Here is a 15,004-nt window from a genome sequence, read left to right on the forward strand (position 1 = left end):
TTGTTGTTAGATTGTAATTCCATCCAAATGAATGTCTGTTGCTAAAGACTGTACTGGTTGCTGTGTCAGTCTTAGATAGCCTCCTCTCTTCACCGCCTCTCCAGAACAACCCTATCTGACAGCTGCTGACAGGTGTTAGAATGACACTATCAATGTACCTGTAACTGCCGAAATAAAGGAAACACCAACATATCGTCTTAATAGAGCATTGAGCCACCACAAACCATCAGAAAAGCTTCTATTCACTTTGGCATACATTCTACGAACCATAACTGTGTGGAAACACCTGCTTTCAATAGACTTTGTATCCCTCATTTACTCAAGTGTTTCCTTTATATTGGCAGTTACCTGTATGTCCTTTCTTCCACCAATCAGTGGTCATCATGGTGGAGATGAGAGGAGGATAGGAAGCCATATGCCTACAGAGTGTGTGTGTGTGTGTGTGTGTGTGTGTGTGTGTGTGTGTGTGTGTGTGTGTGTGTGTGTGTGTGTGTGTGTGTGTGTGTGTGTGTGTGTGTGTGTGTGTGTGTGTGTGTGTGTGTGTGTGTGTGTGTGTGTGTGTGTGTGTGTGTGTGTGTGTGTGTGTGTGTGTGTGTCAGAGCTTACAATACTGTACAGCCATTACATTATGAGTGTTGTGTCCCACTCTTCAATGTGGGCAAGAAATACAAGAGCAGCACAATGAACTGTACAGTGACTTGATTGTATTGTGTGTATGAATGGACTCATGCTCAGTGTGCATTACTGTACATCCTTCCTATTCAATGTGATGTGTTTTGAATGCCACCCCTCTCTCTTTGTGTTTGTTTGTGTAGGAGATCCTTGGCCTTGGACAGATCCAGCCCTACAGATCGAAGAGAGCCCTGTTCGCCCCTCGCATGCATGTCAATGAGAATATGGAGCCGCCCTTCCCCAAAGTCATTGGCACGGTAAGCCTCACCCATCCATCCCACCTCGGGCTCCACTAATACACTGACTGCTTGACCTTCTGATTAAGTGTTAGTCACAGTCAAGCAAAGCGGATATCCATATTCCAGTGAAAACATGCCTCTCATATGTGAACTGTGAATAACATTAATAATCAGTATTTTAACATTAAACAGTACACAATTACACCTAACGAATATAACAACAGTGCTTTAATTTGAGATTTTTGTAATAATAAAAAATCTCAACTTTTTGGATGATACTTAAATTAAATGGGTGGCTTGATGTATAGAAGGAAACATTTGTGTGCATACTCGAGGAATTCCTTTGATGAATAGAAGGAAACATTTGTGTGCATACTCGAGGAATTCCTTTGATGGATAGAAGGAAACATTTGTGTGCATACTCGAGGAATTCCTTTGATGAATAGAAGGAAACATTTGTGTGCATACTCGAGGAATTCCTTTGATGGATAAAAAAAAAGATCCTTGATGTGTTTGAAACTGGAACACCATTACATTTGGGAAAAGTTACCAGAACTTTTTAACCCTAATGGGAACCAGCTATTGGACTTTATACCTTCCATAATTTACTCCTCACAGCCTCATTTGCAAAAGAACACTAAGACATGAACAACGCGTCTGTGTGTGTGCATTTAGCCGATCAGACTAAAGGATCAACCATATCTCAGAACACCCAGAGAGTCTGAAAATGAAATATTGAAAGAGAGACATCACTTTTTTCTTCATTTTTTATTTTTTACATTTTACCTTTATTTAACTAGGCAAGTCTGTTAAGAACATATTCTTATTTACAATGACAGCCTACCCCAGACGATGGTGGGCCAATTGTGCACCACCCTATGAGACTTCAATCATGGTCAGATGTGATACAGCCAGGATTTGAACCGGGGACTGTAGTGACACATCTTGCACAGAGATGCAGCGCCACTCGGGAGTCAAGCTGAGCCTTGCACATAATGGATAATTGCACAATGTTCTTCTAAATCCATGGCATCTTTATTCCCCCTCTGTCCTGTTGTATCTGGGGCCCTGGAGGGTCCGTGGCGGAGCCGTACTGTATCTCTCCCACTCTGTCCTGTTGTATCTGGGGCCCTGGAGGGTCCGTGGCGGAGCCGTACTGTATCTCTCCCACTCTGTCCTGTTGTATCTGGGGCCCTGGAGGGTCCGTGGCGGAGCCGTACTGTATCTCTCCCCCTCTGTCCTGTTGTATCTGGGGCCCTGGAGGGTCCGTGGCGGAGCCGTACTGTATCTCTCCCACTCTGTCCTGTTGTATCTGGGGCCCTGGAGGGTCCGTGGGCGGAGCCGTACTGTATCTCTCCCACTCTGTCCTGTTGTTTCTGGGGCCCTGGAGGCTCCGTGGCGGAGCCGTACTGTATCTCTCCCACTCTGTCCTGTTGTTTCTGGGGCCCTGGAGGGTCCGTGGCGGAGCCGTACTGTATCTCTCCCACTCTGTCCTGTTGTTTCTGGGGCCCTGGAGGGTCCGTGGCGGAGCCGTACTGTATCTCTCCCACTCTGTCCTGTTGTATCTGGGGCCCTGGAGGCTCTGTGGCGGAGCCGTACTGTATCTCTCCCACTCTGTCCTGTTGTATCTGGGGCCCTGGAGGGTCCGTGGCGGAGCCGTATTGTAGCTCTCCCCGTTTACCTCTCAGTTTCTGAGTAGTGAAAACATTTTTATTGTCACATACACCAGATAGGTGCAGCGAAATGTGTTATTTCACAGGGTCAGCCAAGTAGGGTTAAGTGCCCTTCTTAAGGTCACATTGACAGATTTGTCAGCTCAGGTATAAGAACCAGCGACCTTTCGGAGTCAGGCCCCCAATGAGAGAGAGACAGGTAGATCTACAGTCAGCAGATTCATTTGGTTTACAGGAGTTCTTTCTCTCTGTCTCTCAATCTCTCTGTCTCTCTCTCTGTCTCCCACTCTGTCTCGCTCTTTCTCTCCCTCTTTCTCTCAATCTCTCTGTCTCTCTCTCTGTCTTTCTCTCCCTCTGCCCCTCTCTCTCTCTCTCTCTCTCTCTCTCTCTCTCTCTCTGTCTCTCTGTCTCTCAATTCAATTCAAGGGGCTCTGTCTCTCTCTCTGTCTTTCTCTCCCTCTCTCTCTCTCTCTCTCTCTCTCTCTCTCTCTCTCTCTCTCTCTCTCTCTCTCAATTCAATTCAAGGGGCTCTCTCTCTCTCTCTCTCTCTCTCTCTCTCTCTCTCTCTCTCTCTCTCTCTCTCTCTCTCTCTCTCTCTCTCTCTGTCTCTCAATCTCTCTGTCTCTCTCTCTGTCTCCCACTCTGTCTCTCTCTTTCTCTCTCTCTCTCTCTGTCTCTCAATCTCTCTGTCTCTCAATTCAATTAAATTCAATGGGCTCTGTCTCTCTCTCTGTCTTTCTCTCCCTCTGTCTCTCTCTCTCCCTGTCTCTCAATCTCTCTGTCTCTCTTTGTCGTTCTATCTCTCTCCCACTCTGTCTCTCTCTTTCTCTCCCTCTTTCTCTCAATCTCTCTGTCTCTCTCTCTGTCTTTCTCTCCCTCTGCCTCTCTCTCTCTCTGTCTCTCTGTCTCTCAATCTCTCTGTCTCTCAATTCAATTCAAGGGGCTCTGTCTCTCTCTCTGTCTTTCTCTCTGTCTTTCTCTCCCTCTGTCTTTCTCTCTGTCTCTCAATCTCTCTGTCTCTCAATCTCTCTGTCTCTCTCTGTCTCTCTCTCTGTCTCCCTCTGTCTCCCACTCTGTCTCTCTCTTTCTCTCTCCTTGTCTCTCAATCTCTCTGTCTCTCAATTCAATTCAAGGGGCGTTGTCTCTCTCTCTGTCTTTCTCTCCCTCTTTCTCTCCCTCTGTCTCTCTCTCTCTCTCTCTCTCTCTCTCTCTCTGTCTCTCAATCTCTCTGTCTCTCACTGTCTTTCTCTCTGTCTCTCAATCTCTCTGTCTCTCTCTCTGTCTCCCACTCTGTCTCTCTCTTTCTCTCTCTCTCTGTGTCTCTCAATCTCTCTGTCTCTCAATTCAATTCAAGGGGCTCTGTCTCTCTCTCTGTCTTTCTCTCCCTCTTTCTCTCTCTTTGTCTCTCTCTCCCCTTCCCTCTCCATCTGTCTATCTCTACTTTGTCTCTCTCTCATTCCCTCCTCTTCCCTCTCTTCATCTGTCTCTTTCTCTCACTCTCTCTCCCCTTCCCTCTCTTAATATCTGTCTGTCTCTCTCTATTTGTCTATCTCTCACACTCTCTCTCCCCTTCCCTCTCTCTCTCTCTCTCTCTCTCTCTCTCTCTCTCTCTCTCTCTCTCTCTCTCTCTCTCTCTCTCTCTCTCTCTCTCTCTCTCTCTCTCTCTCTCTCTCTCTCTCTCTCTCTCTCTCTCTCTCTCTCTCTCTCTCTCCCTCTCTCTCTTTCTCTCTGTCTCCCAATCTCTCTGTCTCTCTCTGTCTCTCAATCTCTCTGTCTCCCTCTGTCTCCCACTCTGTCTCTCTCTTTCTCTCTCTCTCTCTCTGTCTGTCTCTCAATCTCTCTGTCTCTCAATTCAATTCAATTCAATGGGCTCTGTCTCTCTCTCTGTCTTTCTCTCCCTCTGTCTCTCTCTCTCTATCTCTCTCTCTCTGTCTCTCAATCTCTCTCTGTCTCTCTGTCTCTCAATCTATCTGTCTCTCTCTCTGTCTCCCTCTGTCTCCCACTCTGTCTCTCTCTTTCAATCCCTCTTTCTCTCAATCTCTCTGTCTCTCTCTCTGTCTTTCTCTCCCTCTGTCTCTCTCTCTCTCTCTGTGTCTCTCTGTCTCTCTCTGTCTCTCTCTCTGTCTCTCTCTCTCTCTCTCTCTATCTTCCTCTCTCTCTTTCTCTCTGTCTCTCAATCTCTCTGTCTCTCTGTCTCTCAATCTCTCTGTCTCCCTCTGTCTCCCACTCTGTCTCTCTCTTTCTCTCTCTCTCTCTGTCTTTCTCTCTGTCTTTCTCTCCCTCTGTCTCTCTCTCTGTCTCTCAATCTCTCTGTCTCTCTCTCTGTCTTTCTCTCTGTCTGTCAATCTCTCTGTCTCTCTCTCTGTCTCCCTCTGTCTCCCACTCTGTCTCTCTCTTTCTCTCTCCCTGTCTCTCAATCTCTCTGTCTCTCAATTCAATTCAATTCAAGGGGCGTTGTCTCTCTCTCTGTCTTTCTCTCCCTCTTTCTCTCCCTCTCTCTCTCTCTCTCTCTCTCTCTCTCTGTCTCTCAATCTCTCTGTCTCTCACTGTCGTTCTCTCTGTCTCTCAATCTCTCGGTCTCTCTCTCTGTCTCCCACTCTGTCTCTCTCTTTCTCTCTCTCTCTGTGTCTCTCAATCTCTCTGTCTCTCAATTCTTTTCAAGGCGCTCTGTCTCTCTCTCTGTCTTTCTCTCCCTCTGTCTCTCTCTCTGTCTCTCTCTCTCTCTCTGTGTCTCTCAATTCAATTCAAGGGGCTCTGTCTCTCTCTCTGTCTTTCTCTCCCTCTTTCTCTCCCTCTCTGTCTCTCTCTCTCTCTCTCTGTCTCTCAATCTCTCTGTCTCTCTCTGTCTTTCTCTCTGTCTCTCAATCTCTCTGTCTCTCTCTCTGTCTCCCTCTGTCTCCCACTCTGTCTTTCTTTCTCTCCCTCTGTCTCTCAATCTCTCTGTCTCTCTCTCCCTCTGTCTCTCTCTCACTATCTGTCTCTCTCTCACTCTCTATCTGCTCTCCCCTCTTCTCCCCCAGTGAGTCCTGCATGAGGAGGCAGGCTAATGTGGGCTATTTGACATGACGGAAGCTATACATCGGAGAGCAGGCAAAATGGATTTACCACATGGATACAGCTTCTCCTCCTTATGCTCCTCACTACCAGCATGACAGCCATTCATTTCTCATAAGTGTTACCCCTCTGAGGGGGAGCCTGGTAAAGGGGAACATTTTGATCTTAAATGGCCTGTATTTTGGTGTTTCTACTCCAGTGCATTTTGACCAGACGCGGCTTCGGCAGGAGAAGTTCCGCCCCCATTCATTTTTAATGAGAGCATGCAGAGAAATTGTGGGAAGGTGAGTGGCGAGAACCCTGCTAGCAGAGTGGTAGAAAAAGTTGAGCTCTGCTCTACTTTATGCAAATTATGGCCGTGTCTGGTTTTCCAATTCTATATTAGCAGGTCAATGGCATGGAAGAGGATTGCAGAGATTGTTAGTGGTGGGTGTAGAGATTTGCACAACACTGTTTGCTTGAACCTCAATCAACCTAAACCTAAAAGCAGTGATCAAACCATTTGTGAATGTGTTGACGAAATTAAATTGTGATATTTGCCCACTGAAGGATGGAAACCACCAGTAACACACATTCTAAGATCGTAAATGCATGAATTTCCCGTGTAATATGCTACCGATTGGATAATGGTATCTTAACATTATGATTCTCATATAGTATAGCTTAAGGCACTTTCATTATACCTGTGTCAGGATGATTATAGTTTACTACCTATACTAAAAGATATACAGTGCCTTGCGAAAGTATTCGCCCCCCCTTGAACTTTGCGACCTTTTGCCACATTTCAGGCTTCAAACATAAAGATATAAAACTGTATTTTTTTGTGAAGAATCAACAACAAGTGGGACACAATCATGAAGTGGAACAACATTTATTGGATATTTCAAACTTTTTTTAACAAATTAAAAATGGAAAAATTGGGCGTGCAAAACAGTATGGGGATGAGATAGGTAAATTGGGTGGGCTATATACCGATGGACTACAGTATGTACAGCTGCAGCGATAGGTTAGCTGCACAGATAGCAGATGTTTAAAGTTGGTGAGGGAGATAAACGTCTCCAACTTGAGAGATTTTTGCAATTCGTTCCAGTCGCAGGCAGCAGAGAACTGGAAGGAAAGGCGGCCAAATGAGGTTTTGGCTTTAGGGATGATCAGTGAGATACACCTGCTGGAGCGCGTGCTACGGGTGGGTGTGACCAGTGAACTGAGATAAGGCGGAGCTTTACCTAGCATAGACTTGTAGATGACCTGGAGCCAGTGGGTCTGGCGAGTGGGTCTGGCGACAAACATGTAGCGAGGGCCAGCCGACTAGAGCATACAGATCGCAGTGGTGGGTGGTATAAGGTGCTTTAGTAACAAAACGGATGGCACTGTGATAAACTGCATCCAGTTTGCTGAGTAGAGTGTTGGAAGCTATTTTGTAGATGACATCGCCGAAGTCCAGGATCGGTAGGATAGTCAGTTTTACTAGGGTAAGTTTGGCGGCGTGAGTGAAGGAGGCTTTGTTGCGAAATAGAAAGCAGACTCTAGATTTGATTTTGGATTGGAGATGTTTGATATGAGTCTGGAAGGAGAGTTTTCAGTCTAGCCAGACACCTAGGTACTTATAGATGTCCACATATTCTAGGTCGGAACCATCCAGGGTGGAGATGCTAGTCGGGCGTGCGGGTGCAGGCAGCGAACGGTTGAAAAGCATGTATTTGGTTTTACTAGCGTTTAAAAGCAGTTGGAGGCCACGGAAGGAGTATTGTATGGCATTGAATCTCATTTGGAGGTTAGATAGCACAGTATCCAAGGAAGGGCCAGAAGTGTACAGAATGGTGTCGTCTGCGTAGAGGTGGATCAGGGAATTGTCCGCAGCAAGAGCAACATCATTCATATATACAGAGAAAAGAGTCGGCCCGAGAATTGAACCCTGTGGTACCCCCATAGAGACTGCCAGAGGACCGGACAACATGCCCTCCGATTTGACACACTGAACTCTGTCTGCAAAGTAGTTGGTGAACCAGGCAAGGCAGTCATTAGACCTTCTGATTTTGTCTCTGTATTGTAAAATAATTCTCAGCAAATAAACCAGGTATAATTACAACGCTCCCCACACCCCATTATTTCCCTTTTGTACATTTTTTTTATTAGCCTACATATTGTCTGCTCCTTATTTTCATTTACAGTAATGTGCCTAGAATACAAGTGTCGGATTTGCATTAAACAATTTCGCGTCAGATAAATCATGTAGAAAATCTGGTTTATGGTTAGCGTCATATACATCATCTACTGGTATCATATTACATTGAGAACATATATCTCAACAATATGCAAACAATGTGTGAGTTTAGCTGTTCTCTGCTTCAGATGTACAATGACAAGGGGTGCATTACACATGCTCCTACCATAAGGCCATTAATGCCATCGTACTGTAGGCCTGTGGCTGCATTGGTGATGCATGACATTATAATTAGCAAAATGGGTTCACTTCAGCTGATATCCTGAGATGGTGACAATCAAATACAACAGATTGGAGAGCTCACAACTGGACTAAAAGGTCATGTTCATTTGAGGAAGCAAGACATAAAAACAAATTAGAGACAGATCCCCCTTCACCCATAGTATTGCATAATTGTGATCTGTGATGAATCAACATTGACATTAGTTCATCCTGAATAATAGTTTTAAGTTAACGATTAAAACAAGTTTAAACACGCCACTTCAAGGAATCAACATTGAATGAATCAACATATAATTTTAAAATAAAATTTACAAATAAGCTAACTCATTTGTAAATGTTGGACCATTATCACTAAAGCAAAATTTCAGGTGAACTAAAAATATTCTGGAGCAACTAACCCTTGCCAAAAAAAACAGGCTTCTGGCAAAGAGTTGTGGCAAGGCTTTGCCACATATATTCACCTGCAATTTAGTTTTGTGGCAAACTGTTGTGGCAAATATGCAGCGACTTCTGGCAAACAATTCTGGGAAACTTGTGGCGAGCATTCTACTGTTTTTCTGTAAATTTGCTGCAAACTCATTATGAATATGCAAATTAAATCAGGTCTTTGGTTACTTTGAGAATAAGGAAAACAAATAACATAACTTAAAATAAACTTGCTTCACACAGAGAAAACTAAACATGTATTCAATGTCTTAACAAATAAAAAATAAATCCAATACTTACTCTTATCTATCTCACAATTAAACATTATGCTAAGTGGTGCAATACTATACTTGAAATCCTCAGAATTCTAATGAAAAAAAGAGCAAATACTGAGTATTTCCCAAATAAGTTGTTTATCCTTTTGTGACTAGGGGGCAGTATTTTCATTTTTGGAAAAATAACGTTCCCGTAGTAAACGGGATATTTTGTCAGGACAAGATGCTAGAATATGCATATAATTGACAGCTTAGGATAGAAACACTCTAAAGTTTCCAAAACTTGAAGAATACCCGTAAGCGGCTACATTGTGCAACTGGTCACCTGATGGCTCCCAGAGTGATTCTCGTGTAAAATACAGAGGTAGCCATTATTCCAATCGGACCTACTGAAAAACCAATTGTCCCGGTGGATATATTATCGAATAGATATTTGAAAAACACATTGAGGATTGATTATAAACAACGTTTGCCATGTTTCTGTCGATATTATGGAGCTAATTTGTAATATTTTTCGCCGTTTTCGGGACCGCAATTTCCGGGCGATTTCTCAGCCAAACGTGAAGAACAAATGGAGCTATTTCGCCTACAAAAATAATATTTGTAGAAAAAAGTAACATAGGCTAACTAACTGGGAGTCTCGTGAGTGAAAACATCCAAAGCTCATCAAAGGTCAACTATTTAATTTGATTCCTTTTCTGATTTCCGTGACCAACTTACCTGCTGCTAGCTGGACAAAATGCTATGCTAGGCTAACGATAAACTTACACAAATGCTTGTCTAGCTTTTGCTGTAAAGCATATTTTGAAAATCTGAGATGACAGGGTGATTAACAAAAGGCTAAGCTGTGTCACAATATATTTCACTTGTGAGTTTCATGAATAGGAATCATTTCTAGGAATATTTATGTCCGTTGCGTTATGCTAATTAGTGTCAGTCGGTGATTACGCTCCCTCATGCGGGATGGGGAGTCACTAGAAGTTATTTAGTATTTTTTAATTACATGAGAGAAATGTGAACAACTTAGGATGTTTAAAGGGGCAACTACAGAATTTACATGAGCCAAGTGATAACTGAGCAATGACATTTTAACCAATGGAAGTTTAAAAGAGAATGACAACATTTAAATAAAAACAACTAAATCCAGTTCGGAGCCCCTTTTGAGTGCACTTTGGAGATGTGCACTGTGGAAGTCCTTTGTCCAAATTGTTGAATGGATGCACTGAAACATTCAGAAAACACAAAACAAAAACAACATTAAGATACTGAAAACAATTAGTGAAAACACTTTGACATCTTTAAAGGTAGTTGAGGTAGATATGTACATATAGTTAGGGATAAAGTGACTATGCAACAGGGTAGACAATAAACAGTAACATCAGTGTATGTGATGAGTCAAAAGAGTTGGTGTAAAAAGGGTCATTACAGATAGTTAACCAATAGCTACCCGGACTATTTAACTATCTATTTAACTAACTATTTAGCCGTCTTATGGCTTGGGGGTAGAAGCTGTCTTATGGCTTGGGGGTAGAAGCAGTCTTATGGCTTGGGGGTAGAAGCAGTCTTATGGCTTGGGGGTAGAAGCAGTCTTATGGCTTGTGGGTAGAAGCAGTCTTATGGCTTGGGGGTAGAAGCAGTCATATGGCTTGGGGGTAGAAGCAGTCTTATGGCTTGGGGGTAGAAGCAGTCTTATGGCTTGGGGGTAGAAGCAGTCTTATGGCTTGGGGGTAGAAGCTGTCTTATGGCTTGGGGTAGAAGCTGTCTTATGGCTTGGGGGTAGAAGCTGTCTTATGGCTTGGGGGTAGAAGCTGTCTTATGGCTTGGGGGTGGAAGCTGTCTTATGGCTTGGGGGTAGAAGCAGTCTTATGGCTTGGGTAGAAGCTGTCTTATGGCTTGGGGGTGGAAGCTGTCTTATGGCTTGGGGGTAGTAGCTGTCTTATGGCTTGGGGGTGGATGCTGTCTTATGGCTTGGGGGTAGAAGCTGTCTTATGGCTTGGGGGTGGACGCTGTCTTATGGCTTGGGGGTAGAAGCTGTCTTATGGCTTGGGGGTGGAAGCGGTCTTATGGCTTGGGGGTGGAAGCTGTCTTATGGCTTGGGGTAGAAGCTGTCTTATGGCTTGGGGGTAGAAGCAGTCTTATGGCTTGGGGGTGGAAGCTGTCTTATGGCTTGGGGGTAGAAGCAGTGTTATGGCTTGGGGGTAGAAGCTGTCTTATGGCTTGGGGGTGGAAGCTGTCTTATGGCTTGGGGGTGGAAGCTGTCTTATGGCTTGGGGGTAGAAGCTGTCTTATGGCTTGGGGGTAGAAGCTGTCTTATGGCTTGGGGGTGGAAGCTGTCTTATGGCTTGGGGGTAGAAGCTGTCTTATGGCTTGGGGGTAGAAGCTGTCTTATGGCTTGGGGGTAGAAGCTGTCTTATGGCTTGGGGGTAGAAGCTGTCTTATGGCTTGGGGGTGGAAGCTGTCTTATGGCTTGGGGGTAGAAGCAGTCTTATGGCTTGGGGGTAGAAGCTGTCTTATGGCTTGGGGGTAGAAGCTGTCTTATGGCTTGGGGGTAGAATCTGTCTTATGGCTTGGGGGTAGAAGCTGTCTTATGGCTTGGGGGTAGAAGCTGTCTTATGGCTTGGGGGTAGAAGCAGTCTTATGGCTTGGGGGTAGAAGCAGTCTTATGGCTTGGGGGTAGAAGCAGTCTTATGGCTTGGGGGTAGAAGCAGTCTTATGGCTTGGGGGTAGAAGCAGTCTTATGGCTTGGGGGTAGAAGCTGTCTTATGGCTTGGGGGTAGAAGCAGTCTTATGGCTTGGGGGTGGAAGCTGTCTTATGGCTTGGAGGTGGAAGCTGTCTTATGGCTTGGGGTGGAAGCTGTCTTATGGCTTGGGGGTAGAAGCTGTCTTATGGCTTGGGGGTAGAAGCTGTCTTATGGCTTGGGGGTGGAAGCTGTCTTATGGCTTGGGGGTGGAAGCTGTCTTATGGCTTGGGGGTAGAATCTGTCTTATGGCTTGGGGGTAGAAGCTGTCTTATGGCTTGGGGGTAGAAGCTGTCTTATGGCTTGGGGGTAGAAGCTGTCTTATGGCTTGGTGGGTAGAAGCTGTCTTATGGCTTGCGGGTGGAAGCTGTCTTATGGCTTGGGGTAGAAGCTGTCTTATGGCTTGGGGGTAGAAGCAGTCTTATGGCTTGGGGGTAGAAGCTGTCTTATGGCTTGGGGGTGGAAGCTGTCTTATGGCTTGGGGGTAGAAGCTGTCTTATGGCTTGGGGGTAGAAGCTGTCTTATGGCTTGGGGGTAGAAGCTGTCTTATGGCTTGGGGGTAGAAGCTGTCTTATGGCTTGGGGGTAGAATCAGTCTTATGGCTTGGGGGTAGAAGCAGTCATATGGCTGGGGGTAGAATCTCTTATGGCTTTAGAAGCAGTCATGGCAGGGGGTCAAGCAGTCTTATGGCTTGATTCAAACTTAATAATCTTATGGCTATAATGTCTTATGGCTTGGGGGTGGAAGCTGTCTTATGGCTTGGGGGTAGAAGCGGTCTTATGGCTTGGGGGTAGAAGCTGTCTTATGGCTTGGGGGTAGAAGCTGTCTTATGGCTTGGGGGTGGAAGCTGTCTTATGGCTTGGGGGAAGGAAGCTGTCTTATGGCTTGGGGGTGGAACTGTCTTAAAATGTCTTATGGCTTGGGGTAAAGCTTTTTTCCACTGTCTTATGGCTTGGGGTCTGTCTTATGGCCCCCTCTTATGGCTTGGGGGTAGAAGCTGTCTTATGGCTGTGGAAGCTGTCTTATGGCTTGGGGGTGGAAGCCTTATGGTTGATGAAGCTGTCTTATGGCTTGGGGGTAGAAGCTGTCTTATGGCAAGCTGTCTTATGGCTTTAGAAGCAGTCTTATGGCTTGTGGGTCTGTCTTATGGCTTGGGGGTAGAAGCTGTCTTATGGCTTGGGGGTAGAAGCTGTCTTATGGCTTGGGGGTAGAAGCTGTCTTATGGCTTGGGGGTAGAAGCTGTCTTATGGCTTGGTGGGTAGAAGCTGTCTTATGGCATTGCGACTAGGAAGCTGTCTTATGGCAAAGCTGTCTTATGGCTTGGGGTAGAAGCTGTTTTATGGCTTGGGGGTAGAAGCTGTTCAGGGTCCTGTTGGTTCTTGACATGTTTCATTGGTACCCTTCTCCAGAACATGACTTAGTTGGCTGGAGACTTGTTTACATTCCTCAGGCCTCAACACAATTGATTCAAACTAATAATCTTATTATAATCTTCAATCTAGACTAATCCAGAGCCAGTTGTCTTCTTGCTGATTTAGTGGAAGAAAAGCAACATAAAATAAAAGGAAACTTTTTTCCACCTTAATCTTCCACCCCTTCCCCCCTCCTTCTCTGTGGGCGACTTTGTTAGCCAGGTTGATGACATCCGCAACTCATTCACTCATCCTATTCAGTCCACTGGTCTCACTCACACAGGACTACTCTACGCCTTGACCTCTTTCTCCCCTCTCTCTCCAGATGACATCCTGCGACTAGTGAGGTCTGGCCGCCCGACAACCTGCCCAGCTCGACCCCCTCCCCTCCTCCCTTCTCCAGAACATCTCGGAAGACCTTCTGCCATTCCTCACTTCCCTCATTATCTCATTGCTGATCACTGGATGTGTCCCCTGGCTGTGATCACTGGCTGTGACTTCAAAATGGCCCAAGTCGCTCCCCTCCTCAAGAAACCAACTCTCGACTCATCTGATGTCAAAAACTATAGACCTGTATCCCTTCTTCTTTTCTTTTCTAAACACTTGAGCGTGCTGTCTCTGATCAACTTTCTCGTTATCTCTCTCAGAAGAATCTTCTTGACCCTAACCAGTCAGGCTTCAAGATGGGTCACTCAACCCGAGACTGCTCTTCTGTGTGTCACTGCCAAAGCTGACTCCCTGATCTGTTATCATCCTCCTAGATCTATCACTGACTTAGATGCTGTGAACCATCAGATCCTCTTCTCTACCCACTCAGGATTGTATCCTACCTGGTAGGCCACTCCTACAGTACCAGGTGACGTGGAGAGGATCTGTGTCTGCAACACGTACTCTCACTACTGGTGTTCCCCAAGGCTCGGTTCTAGGCCCTGTCCTCTTCTCTCTACACACCAAGTCACTCGGCTCCGTCATATCCTCACATGGTCTCTCCAATCATTGTTATGCGGATGACACTACTTTCCTCCTTCCCCCCTTCTGACACTCAGGTGGCAACACGCATCTCTGCGTGCCTGGCAGATATCTCAACTTGGATGTCGGCCCATCATCTCAAACTCAACCTCGAACGGAACTGCTCTTCCTCCGGGGTTGAACTCTCCATCACCGTTGACAACTTCAGTGTTGCCTTCACAGAGAGCAAATAACCTTTGTGTGACCCTGTACAACACACTGTCGCTCTTTGCAAACATCAAAGCAGTGACTCGCTCCTGCAGGTTCGTGCTCTAACACATCAGTGGAGTACGACCCTACCTCACACAGGAAGCAGCGCAGGTCATAATTCAGGCCCATGTCCTCTCCCGTCTGGACTACTACAACTCACCATTGGCTGGGCTCCCCACTTGTGCCATCAAACCCTAATCCTCTGCACAATCCACTGGCTTCCAGTTGAAGCTCGCATCCACCACATGACCATGGTGCTTACCTACGGAATAGCAAGAGGAATTGCCCCTTCCTACCTTCAGGCTCTGCTCAAATACTACATCCCATCCTTACAGGAGGGCAGCTTCCGTTCAGCCTAGTCCAAGCTCTTCTCTGTCCTGGCACCCCAATGGTGAAACCAGCTTCTCCCTGATGCGAGGACAGCAGAGTCCCTGCCCATCTTCTGAAAACATCGGAAACCCTAACTCTTCAAACAGTATCTTAAATAATCCTCCTCCTCACCTCGACCCCCCCCTTCCAGGGTGTGACTCTACTGATAGGTACTTTATTGAGGAAAAATGTGCTTTCTATGCCTGTGACATGTGGTTGTCCCACCTAGCTATCTTAAGAACAATATACTAACTGTAAGTCGCTCTGGATAAGCGCATCTGCTAAATTACTAAAATGTCAAATGCAAAATTGAGTTTTGCCTAATATGGCAATTCATAATATTTTTTCCCAAATTAATTATTGTTAATTCCTTACACTCGTGGAAATGGACCTATATGGATATGTCCAAATGCAAACGTTTCTAACATTTAAAAAAATAACTAAACCCAGTAGAGTCGATGTCTACAACCCACAGAAATCGA

The 15,004-nt window shown here is 45.5% G+C and overlaps 1 protein-coding gene across 2 annotated transcripts in view; it reads left to right on the plus strand.

Annotated features, from left to right (window-relative positions):
- Positions 1–15,004, plus strand: part of cdh13 (cadherin 13, H-cadherin (heart)) — a 607,588-nt gene that overhangs the window by 213,548 nt on the left and 379,036 nt on the right. For both annotated transcript variants that reach the window (XM_046352466.1, XM_046352473.1), the window contains exon 4: positions 816–929. In XM_046352466.1, coding sequence (XP_046208422.1) covers positions 816–929 — 114 coding nt within the window. The remainder of the gene's footprint in view (positions 1–815; positions 930–15,004) is intronic.

Source organism: Oncorhynchus gorbuscha, linkage group LG01 (genome assembly GCF_021184085.1).
Source record: "Oncorhynchus gorbuscha isolate QuinsamMale2020 ecotype Even-year linkage group LG01, OgorEven_v1.0, whole genome shotgun sequence".
Lineage (NCBI taxonomy): Eukaryota > Metazoa > Chordata > Actinopteri > Salmoniformes > Salmonidae > Oncorhynchus > Oncorhynchus gorbuscha.